Raw genomic sequence first — 23,925 nt, forward strand, 5'->3', positions numbered from 1 at the left:
CGTACCTCACAGTGTGCAATAATGCCCAAGAGCTAACCAAGCATTAAAAACACTAGAACATTAAAAACCTTTCTAAAAATACCATGTACTGAGGTCGCTGATCCGTTCGTGAATAAAAAATTAAATTTTTATTAAAAACGTTATTTTATATATTTACGTAAGAATATAAACGTTTTTCTATCTATGAACATTTGTTTGAACATCAAATCGAAACATCAATGTTTCAAACAAATGCTCATACATAAGAAAAAGTTTATATTCTTATAATCGTAAAGTGTACAAAACAAATCAACAAAATGATAAATACTTTTTTAAATCTGTTTATTTCTAGTATGTTTCATCCTGAGAATCAGAATCAATACATTGATTTTCTACTGATGCATCCCTTAGTAGTTGTAAAACTTCAGATAGTATTTTTTTCTGAGAGATTTTATGGCGAATATCACTCAATGAAATATCTATATGGATCCGAATGTACCATCATCCTGTGAAATATGTCCTCATTTGTTTTAATTCGTAACTTCTTTCGAACATATTCTGCACTATGTTTTTTAAATAATTTGTTTGAAGTGTCCAGAACTTCTTCTGAATAGGCACCAATCGGTAAAATGTAGTGTTTAACTAGTGATGGTCTATGCATCAAAATCTTGTGTACTGATAGTGGCATGTAGAACCAAGGATATAAATTAACGAATAATTTTGCCGTATCGATATCGATACAATATTTTTCGAATGATTTATACTTGATACACTTGAAGCGTTTCGAACGACTCAACGTTCAATGACAAAGATTCATTAGAAACTCGTTATAAGCGACTGTAAACATCTCCATATAGGATGCATTGAATAATATAGTTGTTTTATTAAAAACATTAAAAATAAATATCAAAATTGCATAAGTTTCCTTCTTTATTAGGTTGAGGATGCCTTTTCGATAGCAACATAGAATTCTCAATTTAAAAATATTTATATATCGATACCGATTTGTCGCCAGGAGTAGTATTGTTTGTACAATATACTCATTAGTTAGATTCGACCGCAAGCACACAATCGTACTGGTACTTGCGGTCTTGCATTTAAAACTAAAACATTAATTTCTTTTTTTGACGCAAACATGCGCAAGATTTTCTTCTGGATATTGTTTCAGACATATTCACAAATACTTCCCATGCAAAACGAGCATGTGTTGTTGTGTCTCTTTTTGAAAGTCAGATAAAATGATTTTTCTTTATGAAACCGTACATTTTAAACCATATACATGCTCATCCATGGTCACGAATGTAATTTTAACCCTTTGCACTCTGAAATTCTGTAAACACCTGTTAAATGTCGCCTCGGCTTCGACATAGTAGTACAAAGGGTTAACATTAAAATTGCATTATTTAGGCATCAAGGAACAATTTTCAATAACAAAATTATACCCCAAAGCGTACAGATTTAACACAATATGAAGAAATATGCATTACAGTTTATTTGAATGAAGGAAAACAGAACTAAAAATATAATTTTAAAAGATATAATTTATTGTTCCTTACAGTTAGAACTATTACTTGATGACATCACAACTCAATTGAACAATATTTGTTACTTCGAAAAATTGTCCTATGACCAGCTTTTGGGCATTTTTGCACATTGTGAACCGTCCCCGCATTCTTTCCAAGTGATTTCGTTTCTGCTCTCCAACAATAACACTTAATTGCTGTACATTCTTACGACTATAATCACGTTCCAGAACACTACGGACTTCACTTCGATGAACGAGGCACTGTTGGTAAGGTTCCGAACGGACGACACGATATCGAATAAAGGATTCGTGGCAGTTTTCGTCGCGGTCGATTGGCAAGTCAGCGGCGAGAACTACGGAGGTTCGGACAACGAGGACACCGACGAGGAGAACCTCTGATCCGTGGCCGGCCTCGCCAATCGATTAAGTTACAGATGGTACATCGGTTCAGTCTTACAAAGCAACGATCAAAGCGAGAACGAATAAAGTCGTTCCTGAAGCAAGCGTCCAGCATTCGACGAAGATTTCGTCGTAGCTCAGACGCAAATCTTGCTCGATCGTCGAGGCCGTCAAGCTTACTCTTCCCGGAGAACGTCCATGCAAAGCGAATTCCCGCAACCCGACCGAATATGATCATGCACGCCTAACATCGATCCATGTTCACCCGGAGAAGCATCGTGGACAAATCAAGTTTCACAAGGATAATTTATTCCATCGCCGAGGCGGTAACGTCTTTCCGTTCTGGATTAGTATACATACACTTCCGCTCATAAGTCTTAAGACAGTGATAATACTTGTATTCAACTCTGTAACAATGAAATAATCGTTGAAGGTTGCGAACAAATGTTTCCTTATTTAAAAGGTCAGATGTCAAGGAAAGGATGCTGCACTCATATATCAAAAATCTTTATATTTTCTTTTCATCGAAGAATCCGCCACGTTTCTTTATTGCAGTTTCCACTGTTCTTGGCATTCGCGTGATCAACTTTTTCATACTTTCCGTTGTTATATTGTTCCATTCTCGTTCCAAAATATTCCATAAATGTGTTGTCGAAGTAGGGCAAAAGTTCCGTACCTGTCTGTCCAGTTCATCCCATAATTTTTCTATGGGATTCAAATCTGGTGATTGGGCTAGCTATTTCATAATTTTTAATGAATTATTACATTGAAGTTGTAATCATTACTGAACATATGAGGATATTTATATCGTGTAGTTAACACTGTTAAAGGTTCATAATCTATACAAAAAGCCAGAGTTTTACTAAAAACCAGACGTGTCCTAAGACTTATGAGCGGGAGTGTATGCACGAGTTCGAAATTCGGCCTATCGACGGGCCAATCGTGCCATTTATATGTTTAGGTAGATTCGCGTTGCGCTGTGAACTCCCTCTAAGTTCAACCCCAATAAAACAGCACGTTCTGTTCAGGAGAACAAAAAAAAAAGAACAGAAAAGAAAAGAAAAGAAAAGGATATCATTGCCATGGTGATAGCCTACGTCCATCGTTATGGGATTTCAATAAGCAACCGGTGCCAACGAGAAGGCACGCGAAGTCGATACGAAAGGACAGTTGAATTACTTCGACGTTGTTCTCGCAATCACTGCCCTGAAAACGTACCAAATAATTCGACGAAGATCATCACAGATCAATTTCTTCCCGACCGCTCTCGAGTCCCACCCTCTTCCTTTCTTTTTTGACGAAAGTGCTTCGCCATTCAAGAGTCTCACCTTGAACGTACGCTGATAAATGGTTCTAAACTGTAACGGTAAAACAATAAAGCAAGACGAAGGTGTTCCGATTGCCGAATGATCAGCGTTCCCCGCAAAACGGCCTTCGCTCGGACACGTTCGGCGGGAACGTTCCAAATAACGACTTGTGCAAATATTTGGGTAATCTAGATATAAATTTAGTAATAGCGCTGATCGATCCTACAATCGGCGATAGAAATTTTAAGTCGAGCCTCGATCGAACTGTTCCGCGTGCTCGCGCTATGTCGAGGTTCCCGGCGACCGTTTATTGTACATAGATAAAAATTTAGATGTAGACGTCGTGCCGTTTTATATGTAGTCATAGAATCAACGACCGATCAAATATTTCGCTATTCGAGTGTTTTCCGACCGTTCTTGGCTCTGTACTTTGCCATCCGTGTTTCCCGATGAAACGCTGTACAGTGACCGCGTGACCAGTGATGGGCAAAAAGCATTACAAACAAAATATTCGAATCAGAAACATTAGGTCGTTCAGAAAATTCTGCGGACTGCTCATAGAAAGCTCTGCCCTATGTTGCATGTATGCGTATACATGTGCACATGTATGCTATATGTTTTTTTACAAATTTGGTATTCTGGAATAAATAAGCACTGTGTATTCCTCAGATTCCAGTGAGAATGGTTTTATAACTGTGATTCAAAGAGCTACCTGAAAAGGGACATATTCGGCATTGCATTTTTGTGGCCTTCAATTCTATGAAAACCGCGGCAATTGATTGAAGAAGCTTATGATGACAATACTATATCAACAGATACATGTGAACATTGGTCTAAATGGTTTACAAAAGGAGGTTTTTGACTTATCTGATAAGAAACGCGGTGGAAGACTCTCAGATTTGAAAATAGACGAATTGACGAATTGACTTCTCTTGAAGAGGAACAACAAACAAGCTTGGAAAACAGTTAGAGACAGGCGAAGTTACCATTTGTAAATTATTAAAACAATTGGGCATCGTGCACACATTTTTTTAACAAAACATCCGCAGAACTTTCCAAACAACTTAACGCATTATCAACTTGTAATCGATTCTTTTTTCGAATGCGAACTGGATTCAGATATTGTATTCGACCGTTACATCATTACAAAATGCTTCTATCAAACGCATAAATCAGTTGACGAATACCATGGCAATTTGTATTTAATCGTATCATAGAACGTGAAATTCTCCTGTAATTTGTAATTAACCCTTTGACTACGGCAGACTTTGATACGCACCGGCCGTACCATACGGCAGGAATTGAGTTACGATGTGCGCCGAGAACGGCAAACCTTTTGGTAGGGATGCATTTTTGTGAAAACATATTTCAATAATCAAAAAACTGAATTTCACTATATTAAAACAATATTATTTATTTCTTTGAACCGAATTAGTATAAATATTACGAATTTAATATTAATGTAAATAATAAAGCCAAACTGCGTCGAGCGCCTATAGGCGCTCTCAGTGTCACAAACGCAAAATTTCTAAGCGCCTATAGGCACCCACAGTAGCCAAGGGGTTAAGAGCTCATCGAATACCGAATACCGAATATGTACTTGCACTTGCAGCAATATTTCGCTCGAAATTCAAAGCTCGATACTTGATATGTTTTATCTTTAACTGCACAACGAACTGCACTCGATGCGGCTATGCAGGCATGACACATCGTGCTAAAAAGGAAGTAATATTTCACATTCCATAAAATGATTAAATGCCAAAATACCAAGGTATTTGTTACCAGATTTATATAGTCGACAGAATATAATATTTTACACGTATTTCGATTACAAAAGCATTCGACGCTGCTCATCACTGGCAGTAACGATGCATAAAGTGTTCCACTTTACTCAATCGACACGAATCGTTAGTGATATCAGTGACAGAATAACGAGAAATCCGCGATTCAATTTGACGGGGAAGAAAACTGTCAGAAACGTTGAGTGTAATTTTTAGAGAACGTGTACTTATCAGTTAATTGAATTAAGAGAACGACATATTAACTACGTTACGGATCGAATACAATCTGGAATGGAACTATCATCGTTCTGCACGAGTGTAATTAGTTTTAACAAAATGCGATCTTTTGTTCGGTGTTTATAGTTTTCTTAATTCCTGTTTTCCGTGTAATCTCTTAACTCTTCACTTATATCATTATGTTCTGATTGTGTTCATTGAATAATGTACTCCTCGACTTTGAAAATTTGTTCGAAATATTCCTTTAACATATCACGCTTTTATTGTATAATAATTGTGTATAATATGCGTTAAATGAATTAAGAGAGTATTATAAAAAGATAAAATAAGAAATTTAGACATAGAAGTATGAATACAACGCAAGAAGAACTTACTAGTACTTGTAATATCGATAACAATGATAAATTTTAACCATATTCGTGTGGATCGATTAATTTGGGAGACTGCCTGAAACAAGAACAATAGTATACAGTCAGGAAAATAAACAGATAATAGTGATAAGTTTAATTGTTAACGATTAACGAAGAAAACATCGGCATTATTATACTCGAAAATACATAAAGACAGCCGAAGTAAACTAATGGTCACAGTAATTTCAGGTAAACTTGTCCATTTACTGGAAATATGATTTATGCGTTGGACGTTTTTTAACAACTCGCAACTAAACACTAAAGAAATATATTTATAAAGTAAGGTTGCATTCGGCGAGAACCGATTTACGGAAACGAAATCGAATTTTAGTCGATTCAAAATTTCTAGTTCCAATGAATGATTCCAAATGTATCATTCCGAATTCGCCAAGAGACCCGTGTTTTGAACAAGAAAAGAAAAAGAAGTGTTATTCTTTGTATATCGTATTTGAGAATCGCGCGTTTGCGTGCAAACACCATATCATGTAAGAAACACCAAAAACACTATCAGTGGAAAGAAGATTATTCGAACGAATACCTGGTTTAAAAATGTCTAGATTTCTTTTCATATTCTTTCTACATGATGCACTGCCTTGTGAACATTTTTAATAACGCCACGCAAAAAGTTGTTCGCCAAAATGGTCTATCCCGCGTTTTTTGTTTCGCGTTGCGTCGCGTGCATCGTGCTGCAAGACGAATACGGCCTATATTAATCAAAAGGACATGTTGATATCCGAACACGAGTGTAAACACTGTGTTTTCGATTTTTGTTCGCAAGTATGCATGTACGTGTCTTAAATACACGCATATAGTGTTGGTCCTTTAAATTAAAAGAAGAGTTCATACGCCTAACAAACACACGTATAATATCTTATCTATTAACGGATGATAAGAACAATATTAGGCGCCGCGTCAAGTTCCTTTTTGTAAATTATATGTGATTTATTTGTTCTCAGAAATACACGTTATAGGCACTCTACATATTGCTATGTGAACAGCTATACATATATGTACTTCCATTGCACGCGATTCCTGCATCCACAAACTTTCCTTTATTTTAAGGGGAGGTTCCTTCGAAAACCGCATTTTTTATTTACATTTTTAACTTCCTCGATACTTGAAGAACATGTAGTTAACAGGAAATTTCGAAATTTTAAGAATCACCAGAGTTATAGGCTTTTAGGTGTGAAAAACTAATATTAGTAACTTTTAATATCTCAAAAACTAATTACTCAATTTGGAAGAATGTTTTTCTAAATTAAAGAGCATAATTTTCCAAGACAGTAAATCTACAATATCTTGAGTTTGTCCAATTTACTAATTTTTAAGAAATGCAGAATTGTAAAAAAACAGAGACAAAAATGATGTCTACCTTTAAAGTATCAGAAGAAATAAACAATTTATGCGCAAGTTTAGTAGGTTCATTTCCTTGGAAATTTCAAGCAGCTTAACAATATATTTGGTATTTTTTGTTTATGATTTAGAGCCGAGGAAGTAGATGCCCCAGGGTCCAAAGAAAATTTTTGAGTACGATTTACCAACTCGAAAATGCAAGTATTAGGTTGCTGCATGTCAAGTGTACGATTTTTAACAATAACGTTGAACATACAAAATTTGTTCTATGTCAAACTTATTGATTAAGGTAAGCACCGATGATAGTGTTGCGACAGAAATTTAATTTTTTGGTCGTCCACATTTTCTTCATTTGCAAGATTTTTATCTCCATTTTCAAGTTTTTTCTATTGTCAACGATTTTATTGTCAATATGTTTATTTTTCCACTCGAAAGGAAGAAACACACGATAATCATATTGATTGACATTGAAATAAATATTATTTAAAAGCTAATCAACTTTGACCAGGTAGGTGATGTACTATTGTTATAATAAAAAATGGGAAGAGCCTAAAGAAATTCGGCAACCATTAACTACCACACGATACATACTTGATCGGCATCGTCAAAGACAATTGTTAAGAAATGTTTATTTACTAATATCCCTTATTATCACAGATTATTTTATTCTATCTCACAAGTATTTACTTAATATGCAACAGTGCAATATCAAGATTGTTGCGGAACATTGAAACTCCACTCTTTCAGAGCTACTCAACATTGACGCTTCTATATTCGGTCAACGGGATCGCTACAAATGCAAGGACAATAAAGTGCGTGGTAGATCTGTTACATCACCAGTTACAGTTGTAGCGATATTATGTTAATATCTGTGATCAACTTTCATGATCGTACTTGAAACCGATATGTCTGTAGATTGGGATTATTAGACGCGATCAACTGCATCGAGAATTTTCTGAACGTCTGAAGAACATTTTCTATCAGTCTCATTTTCAATCTCATGACAACGATCGGCAATAATACCGTTCCTAAAATGATATTCCTATCATATATTCTAACACATTACACGAACATGTATTTTTCTACAACACTTTACCAATTGGCGGGCATAATAAACTATTCGCCCGATTGATCTCAAGCTTGACAGTTACCATCAGATGTCTCCTTATCATCTAAACTTGAACTAAATCCATATTGCATAATTTTGTTTTATTGCAACAAAAACCAAGACACGATGTTTCAAAAGAAAGATACTTTCCTTTTTAGCCGCGGCCATTTGTTCAATTTGTCGCAATTTTTTATTTACTCGAGATTTGATGGCAAAATCCCTTTGACTAGCTACTTTACTTTACGGATCTGCAAGTACTGCTTTTTTATCCAAGGACAATTTTTTAAGGTGTCCTACTAGAATCACTATAACTTCACTGTAATTATTTATACATAAACAGAATGTCTGTATGTTCGTTCAAGATTGATAAATACAATCACGAAGTTTGAACTTTATGTGTCCATTAGAATTCTTCCAAACAATTCCCTCAAAATCGCATAATTTTTTGCATCATGTAAACTCCTTAACAGAATGTAAATATTTTTAAATAATTTCAAAATATACTACAATTAATCCTTAGCACTCGAATGGCGATTGTAAGGCGCTAAAAGCCTTAATTAAAAGTTGCTATATCATTATTCAAAATATCTGTTACATTATTAAATTTGTTTGTATTTAATAAATCACTAAACACTTCAGTATTGTAGAAGAAAATTGCACCATTTTTGTATGTATAAGATGAAAAAATATATATAGAAGGAAAAAATTCTAGATCGGAAGAAATTTTTCGTTTTGGAGTTAAAATAGCTTTGAGTGCAAAGGGTTAACACCTTGCACTATGATTTACTTTATGATTACGTTGATTAGAACTTTATTGTCGTTCATAATTTTCTAGAAGATGAAGAAGAATATCTTAATATTATATCTTTAATAAGTATACATATACTGACAACAACAAAATAGAATTTTAATTTTATTTAAAGGAAATTAATAACATACATATTTAGTGATTCCTGCTCGAAATCTTCGTCACGAGTCTGACACGATATTATAATGCAAAGGGTTTAAAACTATTTGGAATCTGAGATCTTAACCAATTTTATCTGAGATTTTATTTTATCCGTGTATGCTAAAGAGTATTTTGCATTTATGACGGTATCATTGATAATAAAATGTGCTCTTCACTATACAAGTAATTTGTACAGATAACGTTTTAAATGGAGTATATGGCATAAAATAATTTTTATTTTTGGAGATAAGTAACACCTTATCACCAAATAACACCGATTCTTCTTTATTAAAACTGATTATTCATTATCAAATGCTTATCGTTTATTTGTTGGAAGATTTAGAATTCTTTTTTATCAATAGCATTGTAGAAGAACATTATCCATATTGAACCGACAAATTAGTATAATAAATTAATAAACTGTGCAAAAATGATTTGAAAAAGTGTTTTAAACCACGACCATAACTCTTGTGTGATTTTTTCAAACATTTCCTTTACATTTGGAAATTAATATAATTAATTCAAATAATAAACAAACTTCTTTCTTTCACAAACACTTTTGAGATATTCGTTACTTTTAGTCGCTGCTTTGAATACTTAATCATAATCTGGTTCAAAATAGGAAATAGAAGCAAAAAATAATAAAGGTAAAGGTTTAGGTTTATTACCTTTAATGATAAAGGTAATAAATAATATACTTGCTACAAATCTAGTCAGAACTAGTATACATATTAGTACTTCATTTAACAATAATACGTTTGTGGTCATGTTGCGGTTACTTATGTAAATTCACATTGTAAAAAGCTGATTGAAAAAAAAAACCAATTAGATATTCGCATACTACTTTATCAAGTATATCTGAATGGTAAGTCTATATTAAATTTGTAATCATATTAAATTATATTTTATCAAATTTATTAATCCACATTTACTAAAACTTTTGTTACTGGACTTTAATCGGTAACATTTGATATAGATGTAGAAAAATCTGTAATGCATTCAAAATACAACCATGTTCTCCTTGTCAAGAGTCAAGTACAATTAATTTGCGCGCAGATTGCGGCATAGTTGAGTTATTTCGAGCTACAGTACCGTTGTGTCCAGAACTGCACGACTTCCGAAGAGACGATCTTCGAGATCTACCGCTTTCCTTACCGGAAATCCGACCGTCTGTGACCAATTTTAGAAAAAGTGAACGGCCAACTGGTACATGCGCTCTCTCATCGACAACTCTCATCCTTCCTGGGTTCTTATTCTCGCGGAAAAAATGCTTCAATAAGCATTGTAACAATCCAATGTGTTCCGGACTTCGGCAATACTGGACTATCAAATTATGCTGGATCAATGGAATGTATTTGCAATATTGCATGCACGTGGGAAACAGTTTTAGTTTGCATGTTTGGCGAAAAAATGTTTCATACATTATTTTGTATAACAAAAAATATAGCGAGGATGTAGAGATTAATTTGCGATTTAATATTAACACTTTACAAAATTACTAGATTATATTACATACCGCGATTAATTATTTCACTATTGCAATTGCTAGTATTATTAAAAAATTCATTGTGAAATTCTTAGCTGTGAATCAAAGATTTTTTAAATATTGTGAAATAATCACTGGTAAGTAATGTGTTCAGTATTTGAATGTATAAAAAAAGTTCAACCGTACTTCAATATCTGCAATCTTAATTTTAATAATTCACTTTAGTATAAAATAAAAAAAAGCAATTATTGCAGATACTATTCTTAGCTGATGGACAAGTTCAACGTCCATAAGAAATTGCAGTAGTTTTGCAACCAAGAATAAATGTGACGGTACATTGTCCTGTCATGCGTGAGTGTACAGTAAAATGTCGATCATTTAATAATTAGTATCTAAACGTGGATAAACTTTGTTTAACGAAAGATACAATTATCCGAACAATGACATCTAAATAAATATACCTAATTAATACTATAAATCTATTTATCAAAGAAATCTGAAAATAAAATATATATTATATATAGTAAAATATATTTTCATAATAAGCATTTCGGGTTACTATGAAAGTAATCAGATCCTTAAAGAGTAGAAAATGCAGAATACGATACAGAATCTAAAATCGTTCTCTCAAAAAAATTATTGGGACAAAGGAATAAATACGAAACAAAATAAATAATTTTTCGTTAATAATATATTCATATTTGAATACTGTTTAACCAATATTCCGGTTACTATCCGATTTAATTCACAAAATTATAATTTCTCTGTTCCTGTACTAAAAATATTCTTTTTATAAACACGTAGTTAAGTTTACCGTATCATATAAATGATATGTACGACTACGAACATTACTTTAAAATGCGGAATACGAAATGTATAATTAATTCCATTGTCAATTGGTAAGTGATAACGATGCACGGAAACGGGAGACACACACACACACACACAAGTTTAAGTGCAATACATTATTCTGAATAAAGAATTATATCATTCTACTGGCCGAAATAGTTTTTAAATTATTTTCCTCGCTATTACCCCATTACGATATACAGTTCAATAACCCGCTGTTTGATAATCTGACACAGCCGAAGTTTCAAGCAAGTCAAATTATCAAAATTCTAGTGTAATTACATAATATACATCATCGAAGACAAGTAAAATATACTAGAAATATACTTTCGACAATACTCAGATGTCACTGTACATCCATAGGACTGTACGTCCATCCTGTTTCATGTCCAGATTATGTCCGAATGTGCTACGTTCATTTCGGACATCCCTAGGACGTTCGTACATTCTAGGAACGTCTATTTCTTATGTCTTACGAATGTTCTAGAACGTGTTTCTCAAAAGTCCGGCTACAACAATGTATGATCGTTTCGGAAAGAATATTTTATTTCATATTGAACTTTTATTATTAGTTAAACTCAGAGTTACACTGTAACGTATCTCAACCCCACGCGCACACACATATGCTCGCGCACACACACGCGCGCGCGCGCGCGCGTATATATATACGTGACAAACATTGTGAATGATCATTTCCTCAACGTTTGTGTCGCAAGATCTGTTAGTTCATTACATGAAATTGTGAGATACTTTATAACAATGAACCGGTACGCTAATAGTAAATTTGGTTTTTTGTGAGTTAAGTTCTGAAGCAATGTTTAATAAGTAAAAGCGTTGCTATTACGTACCGTCGAAATAATTCAAATATTCTGGCAATTGATTCATGGCGATATTTTCTTTGAAGGTCATCTGAAAGTCATCGTATAGCAGGTCGTTGAATTCGCCGCGACGTCGCCTACAATATTATGAAATTAAAAATACCCAGTTCCATTAAAAGATATTACAGTGACCTTGATTTTTTTGTTGAAAATCGATTTTTTTAATTTAAAAAATTGCAGTTTGTTGTCGGTTAAATACTGAATAACTTTGGTACGAAACACTTTTCTGTCCGACCACCCGAAGGGGCTGAAAAATCGTGGGGACTAATTTGCGCCGCACCCTATACATATATATATGCACCCTCTATGTATATATATATTATATGTATAATATTGCATAATAGTGTATTAGTTAATTGTATTATAGTATGTATCTTATCTATTATAATCTCAGCAATTTTGAACATTCGGAAAACGTTTTGTATACGCCTTCGAAGAGGTTAGATTTTTGAACGTTCTGTAAACATTCTGTATACGTTCAGAGTACGTTCTGAAAATGTCCATACAGGACATCTTTAGGACATCTCACTTTGTAAATGGGACCTTCTTACGACATTTGCAGAATGTAACGAAGACATATAAGGGGACATATGGATGTTATCGAGACGTTTCCAGAACGTACAAAACGTCCGTCACGGACGTACATGCATCGGACGTACAAGATAAGTTGTCTTTGTGCTATTTGGATTATAACTATTCTGATATGTGTATTTTTTAGAAACTAAATAACAATTTAAGAGACCCATATCATTAAAAAAAGAATCAAGTAAGGTTTATTTTATGCAATCACGAGACTCTCTCAAGAGTTCCGAACATCTTTGTTCTCACACACCATGAAACTCCGGCAACAGTCACTACAAGATGCACTGGAACAAGAAAGTCAATTTGCATGTTTAAAAAATGTAATCAACCTCCGTTTTCAGTTAATACCATAAGACCTTTATTTGATGAATTATATTGAATCAAAACTAACACATATTATTCAATAACCTGAGTTCTCTCAAAATTAAAACACAATTATCCGTTAAGAATTCGCAGTAAATTATATCTTTAAATGAATGTGGAAATTAGCGGTTTGTCTATTACGAAATGCGTAACGTAGTTCAAAGATCCATCTAATTAATAACGGTCATAATTTGTTAAAGAGGTCGTGCTCGCGTAATATGTTAATGTAGGAAGGATACGTTTCGTGTGTATACTATGTACTTGTATTTTACTATATCAAACTGAGAATATAGCATTCTTCCGACAATAATTTTAGTGGTAACTGCAAATTGTTGAATATAATTTCAAAGATATCTATTAAGAACAACGAAATTGCTGGACATGTCCGTTTATTTCAATTTCGTTGTATTTTGTTTTAATTGATGTTATGAACAATTTACTATAGCTAGCATAATGCTTACTTGACTGAGGGCTTGGCTGTAAATTAATCGTTGCCGAGTCAACGAACAGGCTATTCTACACTAATTTCCTCGTTGAAATTTGTAAAATCAATAAAATAAATGTCGCATGACAGTCGCGAGGTACTATATTGTGCGAGTAGGAAACATGCGTGAAGGCATTCTGGCGTGTTGCGGTCGACTGTCGTCCAATCAGAGGCAAGGGTGAGGTCACTGGCGGCCAATGATCGTGCGCAGAAAGAGTCGATAGTCGGGTGTATAAGATCCCGTCGCTGGCGTTCCTCGCGCATTAATCGTTTGGTCTTCGACCGTGTATTGTGTGTGGTTGATAACAGAAGCGGCATTACTTGCTCTAACTATCGGCTACCCAATTTATACGAGGACGTAAAACACTTCTTCAGACTTCAAAATGGTAAGAGAATACTATCTGGTAGTTTCACGTCTGAGAAATAACGCATCTACAAGTATGACGTGTTAATCGAAGTACGCTGTTACATTGAAACGCTTGAACCGGCCGGCTCCGCCCTTTCGAATATCAATATTCTTCGTATAAATTCAGAAGCATTTGCTTTAATATTGACTTCTTTTCGTTTTACTCGGAGTATGAATTTATCATAGAAAAATGACAGTTTCGCGCGGTTGTGAAAAATGTCAGATTTTGTTTCGCGTTGGTAAAGAGAGGGGGAAGTGTGCGTCGTTTTGCTGACGCGATCGATATTTTAAAGAAGCTGACGTTTTCTAGTAGACATTTCTAGGAAATATCACAGTTTTAATTCAACAGAAATTAAATATTCAACGAAAAGTAGGCATTACACGTGATGATTAAAATACTTTTTGGTTAATATGTAAGAAATATTTAGCATTTGTAATTCATTAAAACTATTGCACAACATTAGAGTAATTTCAAATAATCAAATTCTTTGTAGGTCTGTTTGGCAAAACTTTCAAAAACCGGTCACGCTTGATTTAGCTAAAATTTGGTAGAAAATGTTTACTGTTTTGTCATTTCCAACGTTACCGACAAAGAGTAAAATAAGATTGGAACACTACTATTTTTTCTTTATTTAATATCAGTATATATATACAATAACAATACTAACAATATTATTTAATTGTTGACAAAAGGGGATCCAACTCCAATAACCTAGGCCTTTATAATAGACCTAACCTAGACCAATCAATCGTCGCTTCACGATTACGCAATTTTTTCGCCGGGGAAAACAAATTTATGTTGTTCATTTTAATTCTTGTGCGACCTATATGTATTTTGGTTAAATAATTAACATTGGGAGACATCTAAATTATACGACAAATGTTTTAAGCGTAGTCTTCCATTGCAAAAGAATGAAAAAAGCTTTTAAGTGCTTAGTTAATAAACTTAATTCCTAGCTTTATAATATTTGGTGGGGCACGTGTTTTATGGGCGAAACATGAAAACATCGAGTTATATAGATTCGTTTATTATCTCGTATGATAGTCATTTGTTTCACTGATTACGGTATGTATCACCGCGAATTTATTTAACGGGCAGGGTTCTATCGCTAATGCAGAGAGTGATAAATGGTAAATTATTTTCCGCAAAATTTTCTACCTTAATTTTCAAGGCACCAAAAATTCTTCTCGCAAATATCGTTTTTATCTAAACAAAGGCTGATTTCAAAATTTTGAGCTTTACATTTCGAGTCGCCGAAAATCCTTGCAAACATTGCTTTTATGTAAAATGTAGCTATTTGCAAAATTTCAGCCAAATCGGATGTGTCCGGTTCTTGGGAATACAGCCGGATGTTTTATTAATAGTAGTATGCATAAAAATTTACATGTAATTCTCTTTTTTAGCGTGAATGTATCTCAATCCACGTTGGCCAGGCTGGAGTCCAAATTGGTAATGCCTGTTGGGAGTTGTATTGTCTGGAGCATGGCATTCAGCCTGATGGTCAAATGCCATCTGATAAAACTATTGGAGGAGGTGACGACAGTTTCAATACTTTCTTCAGTGAAACTGGTGCCGGAAAACATGTTCCCAGAGCTGTTTTCATTGACTTAGAGCCTACAGTAGTCGGTATGTAACTGCATTAAAGTTTAATTGTTAACACGTTAAACACCAAGCCTATTTTGCTGGACTTTCCATTTGCGCCAGGGCGAACAACGTGCATAAACGAAAGTTAACGCAGCAGTTTGACATGAACTTAAAGTCTATGACTGGTCCGTGGCTTTAATGATAGAATAGTTTTGGCTTGCTTTTTTTAGGAAAATGCCCCATTGTGTAGCGCAGTGTTTGACATGTTAACTTTCTGATCTAATAACTCATTGTAATAACTTGTTCTGTAATAGGAAGTATTTTGTTACATAATTATTCTTTTTCCAGACGAAGTTCGCACAGGCACATATCGTCAGCTCTTCCATCCAGAACAATTAATCACAGGCAAAGAGGATGCTGCAAACAATTATGCTCGTGGCCATTATACAATTGGGAAGGAAATCGTTGATCTCGTCTTGGACCGTATTCGTAAACTCGCTGATCAATGTACTGGACTCCAAGGTTTCCTTATTTTCCACTCGTTTGGAGGTGGCACTGGCTCTGGCTTTACGTCATTGTTGATGGAACGCCTGTCTGTGGATTATGGAAAGAAGTCGAAGTTGGAGTTTGCAATTTATCCTGCACCACAAGTTTCCACTGCTGTGGTTGAACCTTACAACTCTATTCTGACTACCCATACCACTCTAGAACATTCCGATTGTGCATTTATGGTCGACAATGAGGCTATATATGACATTTGTCGTCGTAATTTGGATATCGAGAGACCAACGTACACAAATCTGAACCGACTGATTGGTCAAATCGTTTCTTCGATCACTGCCTCTCTCCGTTTCGACGGTGCCCTTAACGTTGACTTGACGGAATTCCAAACTAACTTAGTACCTTACCCAAGAATCCACTTCCCTCTGGTAACCTATGCCCCAGTCATTTCCGCGGAAAAGGCTTACCATGAACAGCTCTCTGTTGCGGAAATCACGAATGCTTGCTTCGAACCAGCCAATCAGATGGTCAAATGTGATCCCCGTCACGGAAAGTATATGGCCTGTTGTATGCTGTACAGAGGAGATGTTGTACCAAAGGATGTTAATGCTGCTATCGCAACCATCAAGACAAAACGCACCATTCAATTCGTCGATTGGTGTCCGACCGGTTTCAAAGTTGGCATTAACTATCAACCACCTACTGTTGTACCGGGTGGCGACCTTGCTAAAGTACAACGAGCTGTTTGCATGTTGTCGAATACTACTGCTATTGCAGAGGCTTGGGCTCGACTTGATCATAAGTTCGATCTGATGTACGCAAAGAGAGCATTCGTACATTGGTACGTTGGTGAGGGTATGGAAGAGGGTGAGTTCTCCGAGGCACGTGAAGATCTCGCTGCCTTGGAGAAGGATTATGAGGAAGTTGGCATGGATTCTGCTGAAGGTGAGGGAGAAGGAGCTGAAGAATACTAAACAAATCCTCATGATTTTTCAATGAGAAACAATATGAAATAAATGAGCGAATTTGCAAACGCTATTGTCTCGTGTATGTCACCTGTCCTCTATGTTTCCTAAATCATTTGATTCATTTCGTGATTGATGAAGCAATTCATAGATTATTTGCAGTTATATGTTGTACATTTAAAACCATTTAAGTTGTATTTTCGGATAATAGAGAAGTGTTTAATTTAATTATCACGTAATTTGTTACGTTAACTTAGAATTAGAATATTTAAAAAACTGAAAGTAATCAATTGTTTTATTGCTTCGCGAAATGAAACGGAATTGTATAAAATAAATAAAAATGTTTTGTTATCAATTTTTATCGGGTAATTATCTACAGTAATACCGTAACATAAAACTATTATACGACTATTGAGTATTAGAAAACAAAGCTATCTGGTAACTTAAGAACCGGAAATTTATGATTTTTTATGTTACCAATCCGCAACAAATAATCTGATATATCATTCATTTCAAACAGTTGACAAAAATGGCCAGATTGAATACAAAATTGTAAAAATATTTATAAAATCTACAAATCTCACTGGCGGATTACTTCTAACTCATCAAAATTATTGAAAAAAGAAATAAATTTCTATGTATAGTTCCTGTGTCTTGCATTTAATGTAAACAATTTTTATTTTACATAAAAATGTGAAATATCCAAATTTGATAAATCTTTTATTTTTAGGCATTTAAAAATTCATAAAAGGTCGTAATGTATTCGCTATTCTTATCTCACAGTTTTTATTCGTAGTTTCATGGACTTTTTATTGTCATCAAATGACTGCTATTAGTGATCGCGGTTTTAATTTTTATTTTGCAATACCGATCCTCTGTCTAAATAGTTTAAACGTGTCATCTCGAACGGTTCAACAGTCTCGATTGGAATACATTTGAAAAACCAACTTACGTGCATATGACAAGCACGCGACCCGGAATACTTCGTCTAATAATTTGTCGCGGCCATTCACGTTCTCTTATTGCAAATGTAAGAATATCCCTTCTAATTCTGTTCTATCTCAGTTTATTGCACGTCAGTTGGTTCTACTTTACTCCAATAACAAGAATAGATATCTTACTGAGAATCCGCCATGAGCCCATAGGCTCCTTACATTTGCCCAGAGCACGCATGCGCGTCACGGCAGTGCACGTCGGTGCATGTCGGTGTGCACAGTGCTCTGTGTAAGGTGGCATTTTGTTAACAAAAAAAAATTGGCGGACTCGTTATTTTAAAAATTGTGCAAATGTTACCGACACGTCATTAAATAGTGCGTCCAAACGGACCGACCATGTGTTCAGGACCACGGCGAGTAATATGAGTGAGTGAACGCAGTATTACTTAAAGTTTTTCAGTAACGTTTCGCTCCGGGAAAGAATGTAAAAAGTATTGCACGGATATCGATACAATATTCAATCGATGCATCGAGACTGAGGTGTCGATGCGTAATCAAGATCGAATGAAATATGTTTGAAGCGGATTCGGACAAGTGGCTCGAGACAGGTGTATCGATGTCTCTGGCGTATCGATATATTGTTTGCATACTTACTCGCAAGGCAAGAAGCTACTGCCTTGGATGTATGCAGTGGAGTGCAGCCCCTCCAACTCCAACTTGAGTTCTCGTTGCAACGTTCTCCGGTTTCCTCAATCACGTTTTTTTTCTCGTGCGCTGAATAATGCATTTATAGTGAGACCATTTCAAAGAACGTTACCTTTATTTCATGACTACTTACGATAAGAATGAGAGTGAGTATTCTCCGGTGGGAGTCATGAATGTTTTCGAGTCAATTATACGTAATTTCTTATGTGCCTTATCTTCCTGCTTAAGCCGGAGTTGTACGAGGTCTCTTGTACTTTTGATAAAAACATTCGCTATGCCACTTTACCTGGACAAAATCCATGTGTACACGGTGTGTACACAACACACGCCCAAATGTTGCATCTACACGTGTGATTCATCAATGTATTTGAGGATATAATACAGTACGAAGAAATTTTACGCCGTGTTGCGTGTAATGCATTAGAAAGAAGTATTTTTTTAAAATTAGGAATTCAAGAATGGCGTGATATACAATATAATCAGTTTGTTTAATATTGACCCCTAGCTGGGATACAGTTCATTATGCTTGGTAGGTGAATTACAGCAAAATACTTTTGATAAGATCACAAGGCATACTTTCTGCACATTAATCTTCAGGTTATACTCTTATCTCTTTTGTTGTCTACTTATCAATTCAAATAGCGCTGAACTCAAATACCTTTGTTTTTTAATGGAAGCAAAAACCTATATATGTAAAAATACAGTGTGTGGTACATTTAGTAAATATTTCATCATATTGCAATGGTGGTACAAAGTATACTTAAATATTTATCAATTAAACATGTAACTATTTATCGGTTACTATAATTAATTAAAATATGTACACACTTCAATATTCTTTTGCATTTCTAATAAAGATATTGTTATAGATAATGTGTATCTTTATATGTATATATTGTTGACAACAATAGATCACTATTATTTCATTAATTTGGCATCAATTTGCTTTTCATATCTTTATACCAGCGATTTCCAAACTATGAGGCGAGGACTAGTTCAAAAGGAGGCTTAAAAGTTTTAACTAAAATATAATTTTCATAACATAACATATATAAATAAAAAAATGTATACTTATAAATAAACTTTTGTAACGTAAAAGGTTAGGGGTTCTAATAACATAAAGTTTGGAAACCACTGCTTTAAATGGACAATGTAACAACAATGTGTAATTTATATCTGTTACATACTCTACTCTTCACTTTTGCTTAAATAACTTATCAATGTCTTGTCTTTCATTTTACATAATACTGATGTTCTAAGTAGATATTTTGTTTTTTCCAGACCACTGCAAAGCCATGAAGATGAGTTTCTCGTTGTCTTCGCTTCAGCCACTCGGCCAAAGCTTAGAAAAGCATGGCCTAGGGGGGGTAGCGATAGAAAGACCATATAACAGCCTTACAAAGAAACGGTTTGTTCTATATCTTACGCTATGTTATACATGTAGTTCTGCCTTTATTGTTCTAGTAAATATATTCTAAGAATTTGTTAAAACTATGTGTTATGCTGTCAGTAATTATATTATATTATTATTCGTGAGTAGACTAATTTGTGTATCGAAGAAACTACAATACAATTATTTATTCATTTTATAGAAAAGATCCTAAGCAGTTTCCAAATCAGCGTTTGTGGACGAATCGTGAAGACTGCAAAGATGATTTCTGGGCAGCGATACGATCTAATTATGACTATATTATGGATACCCATTTAATAGATAGTTGTAAGGTAAGTGCATCATGTTTTATACATATGCAATGCAATTTCGCCTCGTGTAAATGCTATGGATTTGTTCTTAATAATAATGATAGGAAGCGAATGGTGAATTAACATGGGACGAGTCCGATGTATCAGCACAATCATGGAATTTAAAAGAAGTTAGCAGTCAATTCTCAGAACTATACTCATGGTTAACAGTTCTTCAAGAATTGGTTTATTCAAAGGAAGAAAATTTGTTAGATAAAAGTCTGCGTGCGGTATGTATTACTCAGTTATATTAAGGTATAATTAAACTGTGGAGTGATAATCACTGAGTGACTACTCAGTAGTCACTGTGCTGTGATTGATAATTTTATAAATACTAAAATAAGGAAGTAATTATTTCGTTAAATAAAAAGTTCTTTATGATAAAACTACAGTAGAAATTAACTTAATCTTTGTTAACATAAATATTTGTAGTATACTTCTGCAGGGGATGTTATGAATGCATAAAAATCCACAGTCTAGTTATAATAATAAAAATTGATTGCATCAATGACAACTAATGGACTAGTAGTGACATAATAGTAATAAAATGTATACCTCAGGCTCACATGGAGGAGCTGCGACGCAGGGCTTACAGAAGAAAGTTATTCAATGACCAAGCTGGAAAATTAGTGTCACGTGCCCCTGCTTTAAAAGATGAAGTAGCGTGGCGTGTTGACCATTTGAATGCAAAATGGGAATTAGTAGAACAAATTATGGCACCTGTTGAACGGCCAATATCTAATCAACAGGATATATCGGCAGGTAAGTTCATAAGTTCATGACGAGATATTGAAATTTTGAATAGAGTATTGCTCACTGTTCTTAACAATGTATTATAGATTTTGAGCATGAAGTAAAGTGTTTGAGAAAATGGCTTCGTGAGATGGAATCTCGTCTACAACCTTTGAGTTTTCACATAGATTGGTCTTTAGGGGAACTGGAGGAAAAAGCAGTGGAGCACATGGTGAGTCCTATAAGAAATATTTTTATAAAAATCAAAGATTTGTATATTGAAATCGAGAAATATGTTCGACTCATTATAATATTTTAAAATTGAGATACTCTCATATTTATATTACGAGAATAATATTGTGAAGTTTTTGATGAAACTGAAATGAAATAAAAATACTTGCCACTGTCAAAATAAGTGTTCTAGGTACATTAAGCAATGAAGTGTAAATAATGAGATGCATATATTCATGGGACGAGTCATTAACACAACAAATCGATGTGTGTGTGTGCGCGCGCGCGTGTGCGTGTATTCCATTTACAAAACCGGATACACGTCTTTATTGTTAACGGAAACGGTCGACAGCTGACACTCACGCAAATGTACAGGATGGACGATAGTAATAGTAAATAATTACGTTTATCGTGCTTGAAATGTATAACTAGGATAGATCTATACAAGTGATTCAAGCTGGCTTAACTTTTAGATAATAAATTCGATACCTTTGATTTTTGCAGCGATTTCTTATTCGCGATGTTGCAATTTCGTTGCCGACCAAAGACTGCAGAATTATTTTATACTTTCGTTGAGGCGAACCGAAGCACTGTACATTCAGTTTCAGCTCGATTGTCTTTCTACTCCCTGTTGTGTGACTGGGTGGGCGTCGAGATCTCGACTCGTTCGTGTTGGTTCCGTATTTTTCTGTAGAGTTCTCTGTCTCCTTCTTTCTCTCGTTCTCTCCCCCCTTAATTGCAATCTCGACACAAAACATGATATGTGCCAGACAATCATATGCAGAACTATGGTATTATACACTGTAATGTAGTTATATTTTAAGAATATTCGTATTATTTTTTTTTTTGTATGTTGAACATGCTTTTCGGAATGGAAATGTTGATGCAATTTGTTATATTGTATAAAATATTGTAAATTTATAATTCAATGATAAATTCTTATATTTCATTTATCAAAATAATAAACGTAATATAAACGATTCCTTTGATGAAGTAATTAAATAATAAAAGCACATATGGCAAAAAGTATTTAATCAAGGATAACTTCACAACCATGGAAATTTTTATATGTATCGGAAGTTGAAGATACAAGGAATTCCCGATATAAGTCCCTTACACGGTTCTGGCGAGAGACATTTAGACGAATTCTGTGGTTTTCGACGAACGTTGCAATTGAAATATACAGTGCACGCTGGAAATGTAAACGACCCTCTCGTCTATATGTCCAAAATCCGGGACAAGTAGACAGATAGGGTCAGAAAGGCTGAGAAAATGTCTTTCTCTGATACAATGTTGCACGTAAAAACGAACAGCGAAGCTCGAGAGTCGTCGCCGCCGAGAAGTGTATATCGGTGTGAGACCAGGAGACCACTACTAATCCAATTACAAAACTTCTTTATTTTTTATTTTTTTAGACCTTCACCAACATATTCGTGGCATTTTTCTGATTAAGATGAAACCAAATTTGATATAATTCCGATGATATTTACGTGTGTAATGATCGATGAAAGTTACTTTCCATTACAATTATATTAACGGAAAGTGAGTGTAAATATGATCCGAATGATATCGTATTTGGTATCATTTTAACTAGAAAAATTCTACAAATATATTGGTGAAAGTCTCGTAAAAAGATAATTAATAATAAAAGTTTACGTTTTGATTAACCCTTAAATGCATGAGTGGGGTCCGCAAAGGACCCCAGTGTTGGATTTTGTGTTAACATTTTTAGCCGCGCCATTTTTAGTTTACAGAAATTTTACAGTTTTACAGAAAGTTTACAGAAATAAATTGTCGCTGTAATCAAAGTTAGCAAGGAATTAGGTAAGTGGGGTCCTCAATGGACCCCATGTATGCATTCATGTTCCTAATATTTAGTTTACCTATGCACTTAAGGGTTAAAGACTTGAGTTCACACCAGTCTTCCATTTTTCCCGAACGCTTCGACTCTCTGTGTCTCTTCCTTTTCCATACGCTGTTCTTCTTTGCGTCCGAAACTTTATTCGTTCATTACACAAGTAAATATCATCGGAATTATATCAAGTTTGGTATAATTTTTATTAGAAAAATGCCACGAATATGTTGGCGGAAGTCCCATAAAAAAATAATGAAAAATAAAGATGTTTTCTTATTGGGTTAGTAGCGGTATTCTGGTTTCACATCGATATACCCGACCGTGTTATGTTACACTTCCCGGCGGCGGCGGCTCTCAAGCTTCTTGGCCCCTCACGGTGTATACCCCGCAGTGGTGTGGATATTTCCAGGGACCTTTAAACGCGAAGCTTGTAGGGACTTATATCGGGAATTCACTGTACTATGTTCTGTGCATAAAAGTAACGAATTTGTAAAATTTACTCTAGATCAGCGATTTCCAAACTGGGGGCGCGGACTAGATCAAGAATAAGCGCAAAAATTTGAACTGAAATGTAATTTTC

General features: G+C 34.7%; 4 protein-coding genes across 11 annotated transcripts in view; 3 read left to right on the top strand and 1 right to left on the bottom strand.

Moving 5' to 3' along the window:
• Tok (tolloid-like protein 1 tolkin) overlaps positions 1-6,787 on the top strand; it is a 175,672-nt gene extending 168,885 nt beyond the window's left edge. For both annotated transcript variants that reach the window (XM_076804352.1, XM_076804356.1), the window contains exon 15: positions 1,733-6,787. In XM_076804352.1, coding sequence (XP_076660467.1) covers positions 1,733-1,903 — 171 coding nt within the window. In that variant the 3' untranslated portion in view covers positions 1,904-6,787. The remainder of the gene's footprint in view (positions 1-1,732) is intronic.
• Positions 1-22,974, bottom strand: part of LOC143364128 (uncharacterized) — a 69,090-nt gene extending 46,116 nt beyond the window's left edge. Inside the window, exons 1-2 of one of the 2 annotated variants that reach the window (XR_013084000.1) lie at positions 21,980-22,974; positions 21,368-21,498 (exon numbers count right to left, since the gene is read on the bottom strand). Coding sequence is in view for 1 of the 2 variants with exons in the window: in XM_076804629.1 (XP_076660744.1) it covers positions 21,980-22,248 (269 nt within the window). In the remaining variant the exon portion in view is untranslated. Of the gene's footprint in view, positions 1-21,367; positions 21,499-21,979 lie in introns of those variants that run through there. The other variant, XM_076804629.1, reaches the window with a different exon arrangement.
• On the top strand, positions 13,917-17,215 carry LOC143363989 (tubulin alpha-1 chain). The gene is made up of 3 exons (XM_076804521.1): positions 13,917-14,076; positions 15,501-15,723; positions 16,030-17,215. Exons 1-3 carry the CDS (start codon positions 14,074-14,076, stop codon positions 17,154-17,156), a joined length of 1,353 nt encoding a protein of 450 aa, XP_076660636.1. The 5' UTR covers positions 13,917-14,073; the 3' UTR covers positions 17,157-17,215.
• LOC143363778 (uncharacterized) overlaps positions 17,364-23,925 on the top strand; it is a 306,621-nt gene continuing 300,059 nt past the window's right edge. For 4 of the 6 annotated variants that reach the window (XM_076804314.1, XM_076804319.1, XM_076804310.1 and 1 more), the window contains exons 1-6: positions 19,176-19,316; positions 20,069-20,195; positions 20,380-20,509; positions 20,593-20,757; positions 21,088-21,289; positions 21,367-21,491. In XM_076804314.1, the coding sequence (XP_076660429.1) occupies positions 19,310-19,316; positions 20,069-20,195; positions 20,380-20,509; positions 20,593-20,757; positions 21,088-21,289; positions 21,367-21,491 (756 nt within the window). In that variant the 5' untranslated portion in view covers positions 19,176-19,309. The other 2 variants (XM_076804326.1, XM_076804333.1) reach the window with 2 other exon arrangements.

The sequence above is a fragment of the Halictus rubicundus genome, chromosome 2, assembly GCF_050948215.1.
Source record: "Halictus rubicundus isolate RS-2024b chromosome 2, iyHalRubi1_principal, whole genome shotgun sequence".
Taxonomy (NCBI): Eukaryota; Metazoa; Arthropoda; class Insecta; order Hymenoptera; family Halictidae; genus Halictus; species Halictus rubicundus.

Excerpts from the sequence above, each read along its gene's own strand:
- LOC143363989 (XM_076804521.1), top strand. Across the intron at positions 15,724-16,029 it reads CTTAGAGCCTACAGTAGTCG|ACGAAGTTCGCACAGGCACA; the intron begins GTATGTAACTGC and ends TTCTTTTTCCAG.